The sequence below is a fragment of the Dicentrarchus labrax genome, unplaced genomic scaffold (assembly GCF_905237075.1).
Source record: "Dicentrarchus labrax unplaced genomic scaffold, dlabrax2021, whole genome shotgun sequence".
NCBI classification, from domain to species: Eukaryota; Metazoa; Chordata; class Actinopteri; family Moronidae; genus Dicentrarchus; species Dicentrarchus labrax.
Window position 1 is genome coordinate 3,162,312 of NW_026136707.1, and position 20,221 is coordinate 3,182,532.

The following is a 20,221-nucleotide window of genomic DNA, read 5'->3' on the forward strand; positions in this document are numbered from 1 at the left end:
GCTTCATGCTGCTGTAGTTTTGGTCATTTTTTCAGCCCCTCTAAGCCTCCGACTGGCATAGGCTATAACTTTCTCCTACCCCCTGCTCTTGGTAGAGAACAGCACCCAAACCTAAGCTACTAGCATCTGTCTCTAGTAAGAAAGGGCGGGTAAAGTCTGCGTAGCCCAGTGTGGGGCGCTAGTTAGCTTTTCTTTAAGCAGCTCAAAGGCTAGTTGACTCTGTGGGGTCCAGGCTGACCTGAACTTCTGATTAACCTTAGCCTGGTTACACTCTTTCATACAGGTATTTACCACATCATGAAGAGGCCCTGCAATTTGGGAAAAACCCTCAATAAACCTCCTATAGTAACTGCAAAACCCAAAACGACCTAAGCTCTTTACAGTACTAGGGATGGGCCACAACTTCACTGCGCATATTTTATCAGGATCTGTGCCTATGCCCTGGGATGAGACTTGGTGACCAAGAAACCTGACCTCCGACTGAAGAAAGTGACACTTCTCCACTTTTACTTTAGCCCCGTATCCCTCAGTCTCTTAAGGACAGTCTCTAGTCTCACTAGGTGATCCTGGAATGTTGGTGAAAACACAAGCAAGTCATCCAAATAGACTAACACTATCTGGAAAACTAGATCACTCATTGTAGCCTGCATTGCGTTGGAATGTAGCGGGCGCATTACACAACCCGAAAGGCATCCTCAGATACTCATAGAGGCCAAATGGCGTAGTGAACGCTGTTTTGTTCCTGTCCTTCTCATGTACAGCAACCTGGTGGTATCCGCTGCAAGATCGATCGTGAGAAGAATTTGGCCCCACTCAGAGCATCCAGACTTTCATCAATGCGCGGGAGTGGAAACGCATCGCGTCTGGTCTTTGCATTCAGCCGTCTGTAGTCTACGCATAGTCTCAGAGTCCCATCAGACTTGCGCACCAAAACATAGGTGAAGCGAGGAGCTGAGCTCTCTAATCACTCCCTCCAACAGTTCAGAAAGCCCACCCTTGGTATTGATTAGGGGTATGCGCCGGTATTGTTTTTTCCCCCAATGCATACTCATCTTCTCCATGAAGATGGTCTCGAAGAAGCTTTCTGTAATTTTTTTTTTTTTCTTTTTTCCAACAAACACCTAAGGGGACACCACCTATCTGGACATCTACTTCGGGGCACTGGCCCACAGCCCTTTCCAGAAAGTGTTCTTTGGTTAGAGTGTTCTTTGAGCCTTCTGACTTGCCTTTTCATAAAATGGCCTTTTTTTCTTACCCGACTAGGCATAACAACTACTTCGTTGCGCGATCAGCACTGTCTGCCATATGCCCCACCCTCACACCGGAGACAGATTGGCACCCATAGTGTACTGGGCTGGATTTAGGTCGACCACCCCACTACCACCTCGAACTGGCATCTAAGTAGTTACAGCAGGCAGTCACCATACTCCCGTCGCAATATCTACTACTCAAAGTCACAGTCAAGTCAGCCGCACGGTCAAGTAGTCTGTCTGAGATCCGTCCTCCACCCACAGGTTCGCTCCACATTAGTTTTAGTTTCTACTTTTTTTTTTTTTTTTTTTCTTTTAATTTTTTATTTTATTTTTTTGTTTTTTTTTTTTTTTAAAAAAAGGGGTGGTGGGGTTGGGTTGTGTTTTTTTTTTTTTTTTTTTTTTTTTTTTTTTTTTTTTTTTTTTTTTTTTTTTTTTTTTAGGGGGTTTTTGGAGGGAAAATTTTGGAGGTTTTAAAAAAAATTTTTTTAATTATCACGTATTCCCTCCCTATTTTTTTTTTTAAAAAGAAAAGAAGTTATTAGTTGGGGGGGGTTTGTTTCTTTCTAAAGGTCCTCTCAAGTATGAAACAGATCACTGGGTTGCTTAGCCTGTCCTCCCATACGTAGTTTCACCTCCCTAATTTATCCTGCAAACATGAGCACATTTAAATAACTTACATATGCCAGCTTTGTTTGTCATAGGGTTTCCTGTAAGCCCCTTTAAATTATCCCCATTGTCCAACATACAGCTTTTCTAGGTCATTGTTCAGGAACAGCTCATGCTCATTTGGGGCACGGTGTCGTGCTAGTGTTGGGAGTAGCATCGCCATGTTGTTAGTCAGTTAAGCTGGCATAGTGCAGTCTGCAGAAAGGCAGTCATTCTGAGTAACCATTAGGTTGAGATTTGTCTGAGTTGGCAGTCTGTGATCCAGGCCCAACTGTGTGTACACTGCCGCTCATTATATTGTTGGCTCGCTGTCAGCTCCAGCAGCGAAATACAGGTGTGGAGGAGCCACAGTCCCACAACGCCCCTCAATCTTTGCTGAATGCCCCAAGTGTCGGCAGTTTCTCTAAACTGGAGAGGGCTCTCTCCGTCCATCGACCCAACAAGTGAATGACTGACTTACTGACTGCTGCCTCACAAGAGAAATGGGAGGAAGACGTGCATGGATAGGGGGAATGGGAAAAACAATAGATGGAGGTTGTACACCGCAAAGTAGCACACTGAAAGTACAGTTCGAGTCAACGACTCCTCGGTCATACAGTATGTGAACACACATATATATCTGTAGTATAGTTAGACTTTTTATGACCAATATCTACAATAAAATAAAATAGAAATAAATCTCTGTACCGCTGTTCTCACACTCCCCCGGGAATTATGGCTGGAAAGTCCAACTCTGTGGCACAAAATGTTAAATAAGTTGTGGAAGCCTAACAAATTTAATTGTATAAGCATTTGTTAATGATGATGTGTAGCACCTTTTAAAGCAGATATTTTCCATTGGTAGAAAAATACAATATATATGTGCATTTATATACCTTCTGCATGCATAGTCAGCATCTTAAGATATAGATTTAAGATACAGAAATTCAGAAGGTCAAAAGATTTGTGGGGAAAGTTATCTGTATTCAGACTTGTGCTTTTTGGGAGCTTCAGTTGATTTCTAGGCAGCATCTTCAGAATATTGAAACCATACAGTGCATGTCCACCTTACAGCTCCAAAGTTTCCAGGATTATCTCGAGTTGAGGTTTCTGGGGATTGGAACTTTCCAATAAGTGTTGCCCATCACTTTAAAATAATCACTCTCCTGTCACCCGAAAGACATTGGGCAATAGAATAAGATGATTGATTAACTAATATAACTTTATCCATGTCCCGGAATAAAAGCTAATCTCATGTAACACAGACATCGCACCACAACATTGATTTACCATACATATTCCTATCTATATACATTACAAATATAAGTAAACATACATAGATGTATACATACATAAAACATACACAAACATGTTTCTCTGAAGATTGTGTTGTTAAGATGTCAATCTTAGATTATTAAGACAGTAATAACCTGCTTTAAGACTTTTCTGTTCTCAACTTGAAGTTTTGTAAATCAACTTTTCCCTGAGCATGAAATGATTAAAAAATGATGCTGAGTGAAGTCACAACCGACACATGAAACAGGAACATTAAACAATAACAATGACACTGATAAATCACAAAATAAGATAACACTATGAGTATTTCGTTGTCTTGAACCTTTAACACAGTTAAACACATACAATTAAGCAGTCTCAGATAAATCAACTGGAGCCTCAGTGTGTAGCCTCAGGGAAGCAAACTCTTACATCTCAAGGTTTTAAACCTTGAAACCGGCTCTTTCGCAGTCTCTCAACTCCCATTTCTTTGTGCATGAGAAAATGATTTTTTAAGGTTAAAATTCTTCTTATTATAATTGGGATGTCACAGAGTTTTAAAAACTGGCTATATTTTTTCAATAAACATACCAAAATTGACAGTGACTATGGGTTTGAATCTATATATGGCTAGTTTCCACTCGCTTAAAGCCAGAATTAATAGGATTTGTCGGTTTCCTCTTGGATACGCATTTCCAATCTGGCACCCGGTCTCTATGTTATTATAAAGTCCCGCCCTCACACCCTCCACGTTGTTATTGGCTGGGGGCTACATACCCACCGCCCAAAGGTTGATGCCCAGAACACCACAGATGAATAAAATACAGGCAGAGGGTGAGGTCTCTGCAGACACAGACACTGCCACACATTTCACATAAGTGATGATTGAGAGAGATAATTCTTTAATGAGTCGATACATTGCCTTTAAATTAAATCCTGCTGTGCTCTTGCAAACATAGCTATTATCATTCTGTTCTACACTGTCACCGGTTACATATAAGGTTCAAAGGCTGTTAAAAAGTATTTCTTTAACAATAGAACTCCAGGAAAGTCTTATTATTACAAAGGTTTTTTTTTTATGTGTGCCAGTGTAGGTTTCATTCAGTGGGTTTCACGGATTCAGTTTCAGGGAGAAAAATAGGTTAACAACAATTGTCAGACAGGTGTGCTGGATTTAATAGAGCTCCTTGTGTGCATCACGTAGAGAAAATGTCCTCGAACTCCAAGTCTGAATAGCAGATAACTGTAGAAACACCTCTGGTCTTGAATCATGATAAGTCTCAAGTCTGATTACCAATGTGCACCATTTTGGTATTGAGGCAGTATTAATAGATTTTTATAAATAATGTATCACCATTACTTGTAATGCCGTAACTGCACTGTATATCCTTGTGTTCATGTTGCATATATCTTATTGTATTCATATATATTTATATATATATATATATATATATATATATATAGTATTAAACACTTTTGATATTATATAAAACATATCTTCCCCTTGCTGTTCATCTATATATCTGTACATACTCTTCACTTTAATGCTTTTTGCCCTTCTGGTTAGATGTCAGACTGCATTGTGTTGTCTGAGTACCTGTATTCAGTGCAATGACAATAAGTTTAATCTAATCTAATCTAATCTAATGGAACAAGCGCAAAACACAAAATTGAAATATTATCTCCTCATAAAGCCAACCTCCAATTAGTTCTATTTTGGTCTAACTCATGAGGGAAATATCTGGCTCTCGAGCTGCTAAATGCTTCAGTGTGTTCACCAGTAGTTGTTAACTTTGTCTGTGTGCCACTTGGTGCTGGTCAGGTAGCGTACGGTGGGTTTATCAGAGCTTTTTTGCTCAAAACAGCCGCCTACTGCCTGCTGGAAACAAGCCTAATGAGAGCAGTGAGAGTGGACCAAAACAGTAATATTGCGGACCGTAAAATCCCCCCAAAATTAGCTGAAAAATGCGAAAAAAGAGCTGAGAGGAACTGCATTCAGGTGATAATTCCCTGAGTTTGACAGTATGAGCAACTCCTTTCACATTAAACTTAATTTAATCTATTGTGAAGAATAAAGACAATGACTGGTTCAGTTTTAACTCCTCCAATACCTGAGAGAATCATTTTGTTGTCATTGTGTTTCATATTCTCAGGTGGCGCCCTGTGTCCAAACAGTAGTTCTCTCCAGGAGGTACGAAACTGTAACGAAAATGCCTGCACAGTTTATCACTGGCAGACGGGGCCGTGGGGCCCTTGTACCGAAGACCCCTCTGCCTCGTCCCTCAACACCTCCATGAGTGTCCGTGGCGGCAGTGGCGGTCAGGGCCCCTGCTCCATGGGAATGCAGACTCGTAAGGTCATCTGTGTGCGAGTCAACGTGGGACAGGTGCCACCCAAGAAGTAAGCCTTTCTTATTTTTCCGCTTCATATGTTTATATTTCCAGTGAAACCTTAGTGGTTATTTCTTGCCTCGCTGATTTGTGGACGTTTACAGCTGTGAAATCAGCTCCTGGAGTACTATGTTGAGATGAAAATTGCCCACTTCTCAGGACTGAAATCCACTGGCTTTGAGCGGTCGTTCTCAATCATGTGCCATTAAGATCCAAGAGTAGGCACATATTCATTTCAAACAAATCCCTACAACAGCGGATCTTACTGATTTGGACACCGTCCAAAAAGAGGAAACTAATCAGTTAAATCTGGAGCAGCACTTGGAAAAATAGGGGACATGGAGAGCTTCAGTAATCTTTTGATGTGTGAAATCCTTTGTTAAAGAATCTCTTTTGTTTTTGGTTGCTACTGGATGAACACAGAAAGAGGTTAGAGTCAGTCTTTAAGCAAAAATTTATAAAAACGCTTACTGACATTGGCAAGTCAAACAGTGATCTGTGAGCATCTGTTAGGATGCGTAAGCGAATAGTCAAGACATTAAGTCATCGTCGTTTGTTCATTTGAAATGACATCGGTGGCAGACTTTCCATGGTGAGAGTGAACGGTACATGCAGATATGTGGGTGACATTGAAAAGCAAGCAAGATTTAAAAAACAAAAGGAGAGTCAGGAGGTGAGAAACAGATGAGAGAAGTAGCAGTGATGGGGAGCAAAGTGACAGCGGGAGAGTAAAGTGAGTCAGAGACAAAAACAAGGAGCCGGTTAAGTAAGCAGAGCAGAGTCTACGTGAAGTTAACTCCCAATTCATATCTTCCCTTTGCAGGCGACCACAGATAAATAAATAATCTCTCCGTCCCTGAAAGCCTAATTAACCCTGCCGTTTTGGGCGCTGGTAATTTCTCATTGATGATAATGACAGTAATTAAATGGGATTGATACTTTAAGGCAATTTAATCACGAGGCAGATGAGAGACAAGATGTTTGTGGTTAACTCTGAAGACCACACTGCATGAGGTGGATTCAAAATATGCTGCCAAATTTACTTTAATGTCTGCCAGAAACTTCTGCTCTTGCCTGGTGTCAGTTATGCTTGACTGATTCACTTGACAACAGAAGATAAAAGAGCGTCCAAATGTGTGGATAAGAAACCCAGAGTAGATTGATTTTGGGTCTCCTGTGTCAAATTTCTTCCTTTGCTTTCTCACTCTTAATTCAAGTCGAGTAAATTCTTCCTCCTCCTGTCTTACACCTCTGAAGTGTGGTTAAGAGAGGATGGGTACATAAATGATTTAAGGGGTCGGAGTGCGTTGTGTACAAGGTAAGTGTGATTCATAGAGAGCACCTCATGATGAAATGAAGATTAATGTCCAGTTCAATGGTGGCTGTTTGAGTAGCTGACCCAGTCTCTGCAGCTGCACGTACTGTATCAGGGCTGCAGAAGAGAGGTCGAAGTCCTGGATGTCTTGTATTTTATTTTTAAATCCGCACTGTGCGAAGCTGGAGCAGAAGACAGACACAAGCCCAGCGGGTTGGAGAGTGGGAGGGGTGGAGGAGTCAAGGGTAATGGCACTGTGTAACTGACAAACAGAGGTTTCAGTCGATTGGCCTCCATTATCTTTTGTTTTTGCTGATCAATAACTTTACATAAGTATCATTTGTAGTAAGGGCCAAAGAAAAACATGTAACAGTGTCACTAATGAGGAGTGAAAAGAAGATATTTTACCAAAGTGGACTCCCATCAAGCACCTACTCACCCACTCGGTAGGTGGTCATTGTTACCTCAGCCAAGTCGGTTTAAGGTTTTGGGTAATGAAGGTCACGCACTTAAAATATGCCAGAAGTTATTTGACATTTTCAACCCGTGTACCACTTAATGAGGAGCTGTTTTTTTTAGGTGAAGTGTAATTCCCACAGGACATCTTTAATGTATTTTATGTTGTTGGTATCATTTCATTCTTTTGCTTATAATGGATGAATCATAATAAGAATCCAATAAAAGAAGTTGCAGATTTCAACTAAACTGAACACTGCTCGCGTCTGTATTTAACAACCTGGGAATGAGTACGGGCTGTGAAGTGTGTAGGAGGAACTACGATGGCAGCAGAACTCACGCAAAAGGCCCTATTTACAGCCAGTGTTTGGTTTGTCCATCCTGGGCTACTGTAGAAACATGGCAGACTCCATGAAGGTGACCCACAGCGTCTGTAGATAAAAGCTCAGTCTAAGGTAAAACATTTCCTATATTCAGGTGATTATACACTATTGAAAACATACCTATGAATATTATATTCCATTTCTGTCAATAGATCCTCCTGAATGTTGCACATTGCACCTTTAAAATATGCCAGGAGTTATTTGACATTTTCAACCCAAGTACCAACTTAATGAGCAACTGTTTTTTGAAAGGTGACTTGCAATTACCACGGCACATCTTTATTTATTTAATGTTGTTGTTGTTATCATGTAATGTTTTGCGTATAATGGATGAATTCATTTAGAATGGCTGAGATATAACAATATGAATAATAACTGAGTCCATTAAACTGATCAAAACAAATAATCAGACAGGTTGTAAAGAAATCTCCACTTTCTAAACAACTAATCTGAATTGAAAACTGAAGCATTAAAGGATTCAGCACCTCTATCTTAACACTTACATGCCCATATTTGCATTGAAAGGGTTTTTGGTTGCTGTAGCTGTCTAAAGTTAGAGTGAAATTGGTACCAACTACAAGCCTACAGATTTCGACAGCTGAAGTCTTGTATTGTCTTCAGCTGAACTAGAGTACAATTTTGCACAGAACAAGGATTGTGGATTTGGTCCCCCATCACAGCAAGTACTGTGTGTCAAGATAGACATCAAACAATGTGAGGCAATCCTTTTTTATCCAACCTGTCCTTTGTAAACATGTTAGATTTTGAAGATTCACTTCAGCCTTGACCTGCCGTACTTTGTGTAGTTGTGTGTGATTTGAGTTTTACAGTGCAGTGAGCAGTAGATGTTTAGGGTCAGACCACTTGGGTCCAGCGTGCAGGAATGTAGTGGCAGCTAGCGGTGTATTTGCAGATCGCAGTGCATAAAGGAGAAACTACAGTAGCTGTGAGAAATGTTAATGCCCCAATTCAGAGCCAGTGTTTGATGTGAGCTACTGTAGTAACATGGCGGTTCAACATGGCAGGCTCCACAGAACGCAGCATCTGTACATATAAATGTCTCATTCTAAGGTAACAAAAACACAATGATTCCTATATTCAGTTCATTACACTCAAAAACATAGTTCAGTCAGGAACACTTTTGTCAAATAACTTTTATTCCAAAGCAGAATATTACATTTGGTGGTATGGCTCTGTTCCGGGACCTCCCTGCCCTTCCATATGCATACATGGAAAGGTTTAAGACAAGGAGAGCGGCAGCAGAGACCCCCCAGGGTACAGAACAGAGCAAGCATCAATGGTAATCAGAAAATGACATTGATTAATTAGATACAACATAAAAAGGAGGAGCTGGGGTGGAGGTGCATTGCAAAACGGCTTGCAGAGGAAGCAACAAAGATAGGCAGGCTAAATCAGATTAAATAAGGCGCCATGAATGACATTTGCCAATTGGATGCTTGAGGGAATCAGGTGAGCTGTCAGCTGATGTGTGTTTACAATTAGCTGTGATCATATGATATAGCTGGAATTGAGGGCCGAGCCTGACTTTGTGGCCTGCCTGAACTAACGCTGTGCTTAATTTATGAATATTCCATTTCTGCCAATATATCCTCCTAAATGTTACACACTGGACCTTAAAGGTCAGGGTATTTGGTAAAACTGGTGTTGTGGCCTCAGTGATTGCTTGCTAGAGGTTGGAGCAGCCCGGAAATTAATGTTTAGTCTCCCTCCCCGTGCCTCATACATTATTACACACCCTGAATATATTACTGTTTTCCTGAGATTCCCAAATTTGATTTTAAACACAAAACTGTGGGCGATGAATAATTTCAAATGTTGTTCTTTAGATTCCTTTATAGTTAGATTATGTGGTAATATTTTACAATTCCTCTTGAAAGTACACGTCTTTGAGGTGAAAAAAATTTCCAACCACTCAGAATTCTGTGTTTCAGCATTTTCTCCCAACATCTGAATCTATGCAGAGGGATAAAGGGGAATGTATGACTGTTTTACCGCTGACTTGGGGTTATAATGTGTGGAGTTGCAGGGAAGGAAAAGCTGTCGTATGCAACCATTTCGGCATTTTGTTTCAGTGGTTTTAGGAGCGGGAGAATTATTCTTGTAACATTTGAAGATCTTATACTCTCTGTGTCCACTTGATTCATGTGCTCTGCTTTGGGGATAAAGCCTCCATCCTGCATGTGTGATTTAGAGACTTTTTTTTGAGACTCCACTTCTTTCAAACTTATTCTAAACAATGTTTAACCGAACACCTGAATTCTTAGTTGACATTTTAGCATGAAAGGCACTTGGAAGAAACGTGAAGCTTCAGGTATATTGCTTTAATAATGGATTTTTAAGGTCGAACTATAGTAGCTGCAACATTTGAGTTGTAACATTAATGAGGTTTAGAGGAAGCTTCTTTGTTATAGTGCATATCATAGCATTCAGTATGTGACATTTAAAAATCCTGGGTATTTTTCTCAGGAAATAAGATCAGATTTTCCTGTGAATTCCCCAGAAATAACAGTATCTAAATTCCCAGCTTTTTCTGGGCATTTGACTCTCAATCCACCCTCTTAAAAAAGGGATTAAACTTGTTGTTCTGTAACTGAGATTTTTACAGTGCATTTGAGAATCGTGAATATAAAAAAAAACACACAACAAAAGCAAACTTGTCCAATTTTGTTTGGACCACAGAACAACAGCTCCATGTGTCATTACAGCCCCTGTCTCCTCCTGCCTGAAGGCTAAAGGATAGTGTGACAGATACTGAGAGCGCTGTCAGACCAGGAGTCTCTCCATAGTCTGTAAGGTTTATTTTACACCTGCCTTCATGGACCGCTGGTGCTGTCCGTGGTGCTGAAGAAGCTCCCCTCATTCTGACTCAGCCTGCATACAAACCCCAGCTCTGCCTCGGTGTCCATTATTGTGTCCGTTTGTAGGTCCTCTGACTGTTGTAACCCTTCAGAGATGTTGTTCAAAGTGTGTAGGTGGATTTTCCTCAGGCCACTGTCACTGGCAGGGGTCCAGTAACAGGCTATAAGCCAGCATGTAGACTTTCATAGCTCTGCAACAGAAAGAAGCTCTCGGGGTGTAGAACATTGCTGTTTTATTTTAGCCGTTAACACATAAAAGTTTTAGTTGTTGCCCAAAACACACACACACACACACACACACACACACACACACATAGAAAGGACATAAAATAATTTGAACACCTCATGGGGAAATTACTTTGACTCTTCAACTTGCAATGACAACCACTGCCACCAAGATGGGTCCCATTAGGTTGATTGCCAATTAGCCGCATTTGTCAGCTATAAAAGAGGTCTGGCAATCAGCACTTTGATAAGCAAGTTTTCAAAGCAACATGAGACAATTAACAGAGCTGGGAGAAGCTAAATCATCAGTAGTCAACATGCATGAGCATTGGTCTAAAAAAAACACACATACAAACAAAACAAAAACAAATAAAACTCATTTAATATATCAATAATGAAAACATGCCACAAACACAAAATGCAGTGATTTAAGATGAGCAGAAGAAACAAGTTGACGTTAACAATAAGCATTTGATTGACATGTACAATATAGAGAGAGAGATGAACAATACGTCTTACTGGTACCCAGTTTAATAAGACTGTCCTCCCAGGAAGAGCGACAGCAGCGGCCGTTTCAGCCCCAAAGCAGCTTATCTTTACATTCATGTGACAAAGCCCAGCCGCAGTGATTATGGCGAGAGCAAAGGTGCAAATAAGGAGCAACAAAGGTCATGTAGAGAGAAGGTGGGGATAGACTATCCATTTTCGCCATGACCGTGAAGCTTTTTAACTGGTTATGAAATAGTCTTAATTTAGTACTGATGCCTCTATATGACCTACATAAGCAATCAAGACATTCAGCAAGAGGACTAGTTATTATTAATGCCTGCACGGGTCAGATTCAGTCAGATTTCCCTTGAAATCAATCAAATGAGTTGGTAGAAACACTACCGCTTTTGTCCACAGGGGCCGCCAGAATCAACACAAAGTGAAAGTTTCTTTTAGGGGCTTTCACAAAGTAGTCAATTTAACCCAAACCACAATTTGTCACTAACCTTAACTAAGTATGTATTTTAATCTAAACCCTGCTCTCCCCCATAAACCTAGCCAAACCTTGACCATGTTGTTGCCACATCATAGAACAGATTTATTTTTTATCAGTGTTTATGACTAAATCATTTTGTCCTGCCGAGAGGGGGGCGTCAAATCAGAAAGCACTTTGTAGAAGACTTGGAAATACACATACAACATATTGTTGTTCAATATTTGGTCCTGGACTTTAGGAAAGAAAGAAGAACCTGAAATCATCTCCCTGAGCTCTGAGAAACTGTTCTGTTCTGTGATCATCTGACAGCTTAATAAGACAAATACTGGTCGCAGTGTTTGACGGCGGTGATTTACACACCACCAGCATCCAGAACAGCTTTAGTGCTCTTTGTTGTAGATTTTCCAAGTCTGTGAAACTCCACTGGAGGGACTGAAGAAATAAAAGATCTTCTCTCATGTGGTGTTTTGATGACGGTAGTGGGGAGAGCGCTGTCTCACAAGGTTGTTAGATATTCAGCTCTGGGTTGAGATGTGGTGAGTGCGAAGACCATATGTTTTATAGTTCCTCGTGTCCTGTAAGGAAGCATTCGGTATGTTTCTTCACTCATTTATTCAGGTTTTTCCCTGTAATTTGTCACCTTTCTGTAGCTGTTTCAAGGTTACAGTCCTCCTTTCATTAAAAACATTTGTTACTTTTTGTTACCCCTGCAGATTTAACAGACCACAATGGCAGGTGTCTCAGGCTCCAGGATTTTAAAAAACAAACACTTTTTTTTTTAAGCTCTTTGTACATTTCTTGACCAAGGCATAAAGATGATACAGCTTCGGCTTCCTGGCCATCTGTTGCTCAGAGGCAGTGTTTCCTAGCCTGCTCTCAGGAGTGACTTGATATGGTCTTGTGTGTATGTGTGTGTGTGTGTGTGTGTGTGTGTGTGTGTGTGTGTGTGTGTGTGTGTGTGTGTGTGTGTGTGTGTTTGCGCTCTGCATGTCTTCATCTGGCACAATCCAACTGGCAGGTATTCTTGATCAGTGCTCCCATGGGATCCCAGCAGAACAAACAAACATGGCCGCCTTCACCCTGCATATGCAGATGTGCCCTGTCTCATTCAAAGATGGATCTGAGCTGTCTTCCTCCCACAGCCCGAGGCAGTGAACCTCACAGAGTGCGTGTCACACACACACACACATACAAAACAACACACACACACATAAACACTGACTGTCAACGCCCCAATAGAAAGGAGAGACACAACAGAGACAAATATGTCAGTGCCTCAGGCTTGGGCTGCTATCATCCTATCGAGAAAGCTGTTGTGGTGTGAGGAAAAAACAACAACGTCTGCTTATTGATTCTGACAGTCTGTGTGCTGACTGGTACCAAATGTGTGTTTGTATAATCACATTGATGCTGTGGAATGTGAGAGAAAGGAAACTGAATGATTCATGGTTATGATGTTCGACAGTAGCTGTATTAAGCCCAGTCAATCATCTCCCGCCTGTGTTTTCTAATGGAGGCTGTGTTTACTCCCTGTTTTTCGACTGTGATAGATAGCTGAAAGCCCTCAAGAAGGAGGCCAGAGACACCACTGAAAGGGTCCTTGAAGAACTGCAACTGTTTTATGCTAAATTAAACAAATGATGTTCTTGTTTTGTAGTCCGTAATTTTGATAATGAAATTAATTAGGTCTTATCTTTTCCCACCAGACCTTGTTTTTTTTATGCATGTGTGTGTGTGTGTGTGTGTGCGTACACTTTCTTAAAACTGACAGTTCTTTGCTTTGAATCTCCTCTCTTCATCCTGCTCAACCATCTGCTCATTTCTCGAAAACAGCCTCTCACTGAACAGATTACTCAACGCGCTAATAGCAGCAAGCACAACACAAGCATTAGCCTGGCTGCTCGTTTTAATGTTGTGCTTTGGGACAAGCTCCCGGTGCCATGTTGTGCATGTCCTCGCCTCTCTACAAATCATGACATTTAAAGATCATTATGAGATTGTGACACTGACTGGAACCAGCAAGTCGGTTAAAACCAGATGCCATTGCTGGATGGCTTCATTGGTTTCAGAGTCTTGCGTTTTCATAGTGATAAACACACAAGTGAACTGTTAAGACAAAGACGGAGGAAAACATATCATAGGAAATTGTGCAGTAAGGTTAAAATCCCCCGAGGGCCTTGTAAATAAACATTTATTCCTCAAGCAAACAACAAAATCAATGTGACACACAAATACAATATTAGAGACAAAATGACAACAGAAGAAATACAGGAGGAAAACAGTGGAACAACAAAATGTATACATAATAAAAAATGCATAAATGACAATATTACGACTAGCTTTCACACCCCCACGGACAGAGTCTTCCAGCCAAGCATTGTGCTGTTAGTATTCTAGCTGGTATTGTGTTCTAGCAACAAACATGGCCTGTTTTTCTGAAAACTGGAATGTAATTGAATTTTAATCATCTAAATTTGGATAATTCCCATCATTAGTGGGGCTGCAATATAATTAGACTAAAATGGGAACAAAGGGAACGGTTCTCTCTGTAGAGGGAAACCTGGTACGAGTCAACTCATTGCCCTATATGTTAAAACACTTAAAACACACACTTTGGTTACAAGATTTTCATATTAAAAGAAGACAAAAGCACCCATCTGTAATTAATCGTCCCACCCCAAATCAAAATGTTCGTGTCAAATAGGGAGACTTAACCATCCACCCATTCACTTCTTTTTTCAGATCTTATTTTGGCTCTCCTGAGCCTTGGGCCAATCCCAGCATGCAGTCTGTAAGCAGCATAACACAGAGACAAACACAGTCACACTTCATATTTACACCTATAGAGTTTCCTGTTTACAGGACTGAAGAAGAGAAAGGAAGTCCCTCCAGGAGGTTGCAATGTAGCAGTCACAACACTACATGCATATTCAACCAATCCATGTGAATTCTGCGACAATTTTCTCCAATCATAGCAGTTTCTCTCCGGCACCAAAACACTAGCAATTTGATTCTCACTGGAACAAATTGCCTTCGGTTTTTAATGAATTATACAAAAAAAAAAAAAGAATAGAAAGAAAATATATGGCTAAACACATTGCAACAATTATTGCAGTTTTTTTGAAAAGCTGCCATGAAATCAGGCATTTCAGGCTGCAACAATCCCCCAGAAAGACTGCGTAATCCTGGAGGAACTGGAAAGGGACAGCGTGCACAACCTAACTCGAACCCAGTCCTAACTCCTCAATAAAAGGACCCGGATTTAAAACCAGGAATGAATGGACTCCTGAACACCAGGGAACCAAAGCGTTCCCCCTTTAGTATCAAATGATCTCATTCATAAATGTGCATGCTGTTTATCACTGTAGGTAACATTTTATTTACATACCAAAGAAAGAGACAGAATATGAACGGTTATATTCCAAGTTATGTGTTTTTGTACACCCTCTGACCTCCCCCCTAAAAGGTTTTGTAACTCTACAACCACGTAATGCCACCACAGGCTGTTTTAAGCATTTTAACCAACGGTTTGTTATTTGTCCGGTAAGAACATTCTCACCAGAACTTGTGCGTCTGCGAGAGCGAACACTGGAAAGGTGAAATCTAAAAGGTCGGCAATCTGCACTTCTTTAAAGGATCTCTAAGGTATGGTTTGGTATTCAGGACTCGTTCCACCTGCATCAAAGGTTAAAGTCAAGCTGTTTTTTTTTTTTAACTGCAGTGTTTAACTAAATGGGAATATTGTTTTGTTGCCTGTGTTCTGTCAAGATCTTCCATAAGTGCTAAATTGTAGCTCATCCTCGGACATTTAACACTTTTGAGTAACAGGGAGAGTCTAACAAGGTCAAAGGTCTAATCCCCTCTTTGTGAAAGAGCTGTTGGAGTCCTGAAATCTTACAGCATTGCCTCAGTGCTCTGATCCCTCGTGACGTGAAGAGATTCAATAAACAAAAGAAATACAACATCTTTATTCTGTTTAGAAACATTTAAGTCATGCAGGATTTAAAAACATAAAAAACTAAAAGTAACAAACAGAAACTTTGCAGGAGGAATTGTAATGAGAGTTTATGGATCACTTGCATAGATAACAAACTCAAGAAATTCTGTTTAATATGGAATTTGTTGTTGTTCCAGCAAATTCAGCTGCAATATTGTTGTGATATCTGTTCAAGGATCTGAATTGGTGCTCGGTTTGATCCTATTACCTGCACAAATTGTCTCAGTATCCTAATAATTTATCAATTATCTGATTTGGAGAGGTTTTTTTTCTAGCTTGAGGCTGATGAATATAAATTGAAACCATTAAAGAATGAACTTGTTACAAGTCAAAATGAAAAGTTGTGTCTATTTTGTTTTGCTGAGACTTAATTTCACTCATATACCTGCAGGTTTGATATCGGCCTCCTGCTTATAGGACTGCTTGTACAATAAATTGCTTTCCTCTCTGTTCTATATGCTCTGTGATTGTATTTAGATCCTGCAGATTTCTGTACGCTGTTTATTTTCGTCTTCACACTGCATTCTCTGCCAGGCTCCCTTTGATAAAGAGCTCCTTGATCTCCACGGACTAAACATTACAGAGTTAACATAGGTTCACATGTAAAGTTAGCACAGGGGTGTAGTGTGGAGATTATTCTGCAGTGTCAGGTTCATGGGTTGGATCTCAACATCCTTGCATCCCGTTGAAGTGTCCCCAAGCTAGACACCTGTTCATTCACTTCTTTACGGACGTGAGCACGAGCTGAAGGCTGAAAATGTAGATGTATCCTCCCCGCTGCATCCGGCAGCTGTTTTTTTCCTGGGGACCATTCACTTGTATGAAGACACCAGAGGATTTGTTCCGCTCGAGAGGGATTTAGCTCTGTCTATTGGTATTAAAAATAAATCTCTCCTTGTGTTGCTGTTACATTATTACATTTTCCCTGCAAGGCTCCCTATCGCCTCCCTGATAACACCGTGCTAACGAGTATGGAACGCCCAGAGGAGAACGCTCATTCCTGGCAACATTAAACCTGACCCAGATGATCGGTGTGTCAGCCATAGGATGAGGAAACAGACCGGCAACATCCCGCCGCTCAGACCGGGGACGCAGCATTGCAGAGATCAGATTATGAGATGTCTTCCAGCAGGTCTATCTCGACCTATTTATCTTGGCCCAGTAGTATGCACAAGGGACCTTAGGTGCTTAAATGACTTAAGATTAACCATAAACCTTGTTCGAAAAACCTCGGCTTGACCCTGCATTCTGTGTCATCTAAAGGATTATCACTCACTGATAGCAGGATCCAGTTAAAACAAGGGAGTTTCTGTCCTGAGGCCGGTCTGCTAGTCTGCTGGCTTTAGCCTTAAGGAGCTTGGTCTGTTGCAGTTTCCTCAGCAGAGTGAAATGCATGTGAAATACCCTCAAGGAGACATGCTAAACATTTCCTCTGATGCCTGTTTGGGAGATTTGACCAACTCTTTTCTATATCTTTCAAGTACTGTGAGCCAGATGGCATACATCGGTCATAAACTGGATGTGATTACGAAGGTTTTCATCAGTTTTTATTGCCATAGATTGTTCCTGAAATAATTACATTCTGTATTCAAGCAATATCCAGATGGTTGGTGTGCCATACTTCTACAGTGATGTTTATTGAAGTTTTAAATCATGGTTTATATTTCTAGCAGTGACTATATTAAATGTCAGTTGAATCCTGACTGTCGGTACATACATGAACTTCAGTGCGGCCTAGTTAAGGGTCCAGTGTGTAATATTTAGGAGGATCTATTGGCAGAAATAGATTGGCAGGTGATATAATATTCATTGGTATGTTTTTTCACCTTAAAAAAAAGAATTGTTTTCTTTACCTTAGAATGAGCTGTTTTTATCTACAGAGGGAGCAGGTCCTCTTCTACAGAGTCCGCCATGTTGAACGGACAAACCAAACACTGACTCTAGATAGGACCTTTTGTGTTTCTCGGAGGCCACTGTAGTTTCTCCCACACGCTTGAAAGGTGAGCAGTATTCAGTATAACGTAAGGTAGCGTAGTCAAACTCTTATTGAAGTCAGTCGGGTAGTTCCTCATAGGATGCTGATTGATCTAAACCCGGGTGGTTGGACACAAGCAGATAGTTTGAAGCCTGGCAAGATGGATTCTCCCGTGATCTTGCGATCTTGTGAGTCCAGCTGCCTCGCAAGTTTCTCTATAGCAGCTTCTGTAGGCGGTAACGTGCCTGTAACCAACACCAGAATTTAATTTGGGGATACAGGGCAACATTACAGGATCTCCCTGCCACACTAGACTGTTAAAAAAACAACAACAACATAGTGCGGCTTTAAAATGACCCGAAATCTAGAGCGTGTATTCAGGTTTTTTCTGGCCCTTAGACAATTCAGCAGCCAATGATCTGGGAGGCGTAATCAGTGCTGTTGTTCAGCACCCAGTGATTTAAAAAAATAAAGCACTTTTCTTCAAGTCGAATAGTTACAGGGTTTTTTTTTTTTTACCATCTGTGATATCTGAGGGGTGAGTGTCTCCCAGAAATCCACTGACACTTTTTTTGGTCTTTGAGGGTTCAGACCACTCGCTGTTGTCTTTTGTTGAATGTGTAAAGAGATCCCAGCAGTGTTACTTGACAGCCCTGCTGTGTGTGTGTGTGTGTCTGTGTGTGTGTGTGTGTGTGTGTGTGTGTGTGTGTGTGTGTGTGTGTGTGTGTGTCTGTGTGTGTGTGCGCTTTTGTTTCCTAGGTGTCCAGACGGCCCTCGCCCCACCACAGTGCGACCATGTCAGCTGCCCTGTAAGAAAGACTGCATCATGACCCCTTTCAGCGACTGGACAGCGTGTCCTGTAACTTGTGACGCAGGTAAAGTGGAAAAATGAATCACCAGCAATGAGAGGAGACACAGCTGATGTGAACTGCCTCATAGAGATTATTGAGAAAGAAATTGTGGTTATTAAACTTTATTTCCCGTTTCTTAAATGTACTGGGCAGATAGTTTAGAGCCTAGCTTTGGTAGTTTTACATAACTGAATTTGGAAAGTAATGCCAGTAAAAGTAAATTTTTATGACTGATTAATCAGTTTTACTGTACATAATATTTGTATGTATATCTGTTGTTTTTACAAGTAGCATAAAGGGAACTATGACTACAACCTTGTAAAATATCCTTGTATTCTAGCAAAACGTGTGTCTGTGGCAAGACACAACATCACACAATGTTTCGTATTGTATTTCCAGGCTACAATATATGCTAATAAACAACAATAATCAATTAAACATGTTTTTGCTTTGACTCAATCCCAGCCTGGAAGTAAACAGAGAAGCAAGTTTTAAATTGACTGCGTGTAAAAAAAAAAAAAAAAAAACTGCAGAGGTGGGACCCTCTGCACAGAGCCAGACACATTAACTACCACATAAACACAAGCACTCACGTCTCGTTACACATAATTAATTTGACAGATTGGCATGTAAGACAACCTTTGGGCCGACCTCTTTTGGAGCGCCTGCCAAGCCCAACTCGCTCGTGGCTTCAAGTGTCGGCGAGTGCGTCGTGGTTGTTGTTGTTTTCATGCTGTGAAAGAAAAACATTGTTCAGATGAGGTCACCTTTGTCAGGCAGTCATTGTCCAAGCTGTTGAGCACAAGCGAAGACATTAAATAGATTTACAACCAAAAATCATTATCGTCCATATTTTGATGACCTCTTCATGTGACACAGAGGCATAAATCTCTCTTCACTCTGCGTGCCGCACCGATTGGCTGAGCATTTTAATTTGATGCAGTTGGTATCTTCACCTTGTATGCGAGAGAATTACACACCACCCACATACAAAGGTTTTACAGCAGCGTTCAGGACCATCCAGAGGCTCATTTCATCTTAATGAACTACTAGAGGGCATCTCCACACATGTAAATACCATAAATTTAATCCGAGTCAATTCCGAGGTCTAATGGGATTTTTCTACATCATCGTTGTTGGCTCGATATCCCAAGTAATCAGACGTGCGTGTTGTCTACGATAGCTGTCCAATTAGATTTGGCAATAGCAGTCTCCAAGTCCATTTTTCAAGGAGTATTAACAGAGCAGCCTAGCTTATCATTTTGACATATTTCTCATCACTTTTCCCATGCAGACAGTTCTTGTTTTAATTCAGTAATTGTCTGTGTCTGTGCAGCTGGTAACGCAGTGAAGAGAAAGCAATCAAGGAAACGTCTCATCATCCAGCTGCCATCCAACGGAGGACAGGACTGTCCGGAGGTCCTGGAGGAGGAGAGGGACTGCGAGGTCCCCAAAATCTGTCCAGGATTCAGGTAAAGAAGCACTATGGAGAGCTGATAATGTGGATGTCAGAGAGATTTGACAAAATATCAAAGGGTTGGGATTGATTTTAAGGACCCTTATAGACCTCATCTTATCATATATTTTCAAAT

General features: G+C 40.8%; 1 protein-coding gene across 1 annotated transcript in view; it reads left to right on the forward strand.

Moving 5' to 3' along the window:
- Nucleotides 1-20,221, forward strand: part of LOC127367633 (thrombospondin type-1 domain-containing protein 7A) — a 152,812-nt gene that overhangs the window by 75,896 nt on the left and 56,695 nt on the right. The window contains exons 8-10 of the mRNA XM_051407660.1: nucleotides 5,327-5,573; nucleotides 18,538-18,653; nucleotides 19,966-20,101. Coding sequence (XP_051263620.1) covers nucleotides 5,327-5,573; nucleotides 18,538-18,653; nucleotides 19,966-20,101 — 499 coding nt within the window. The remainder of the gene's footprint in view (nucleotides 1-5,326; nucleotides 5,574-18,537; nucleotides 18,654-19,965; nucleotides 20,102-20,221) is intronic.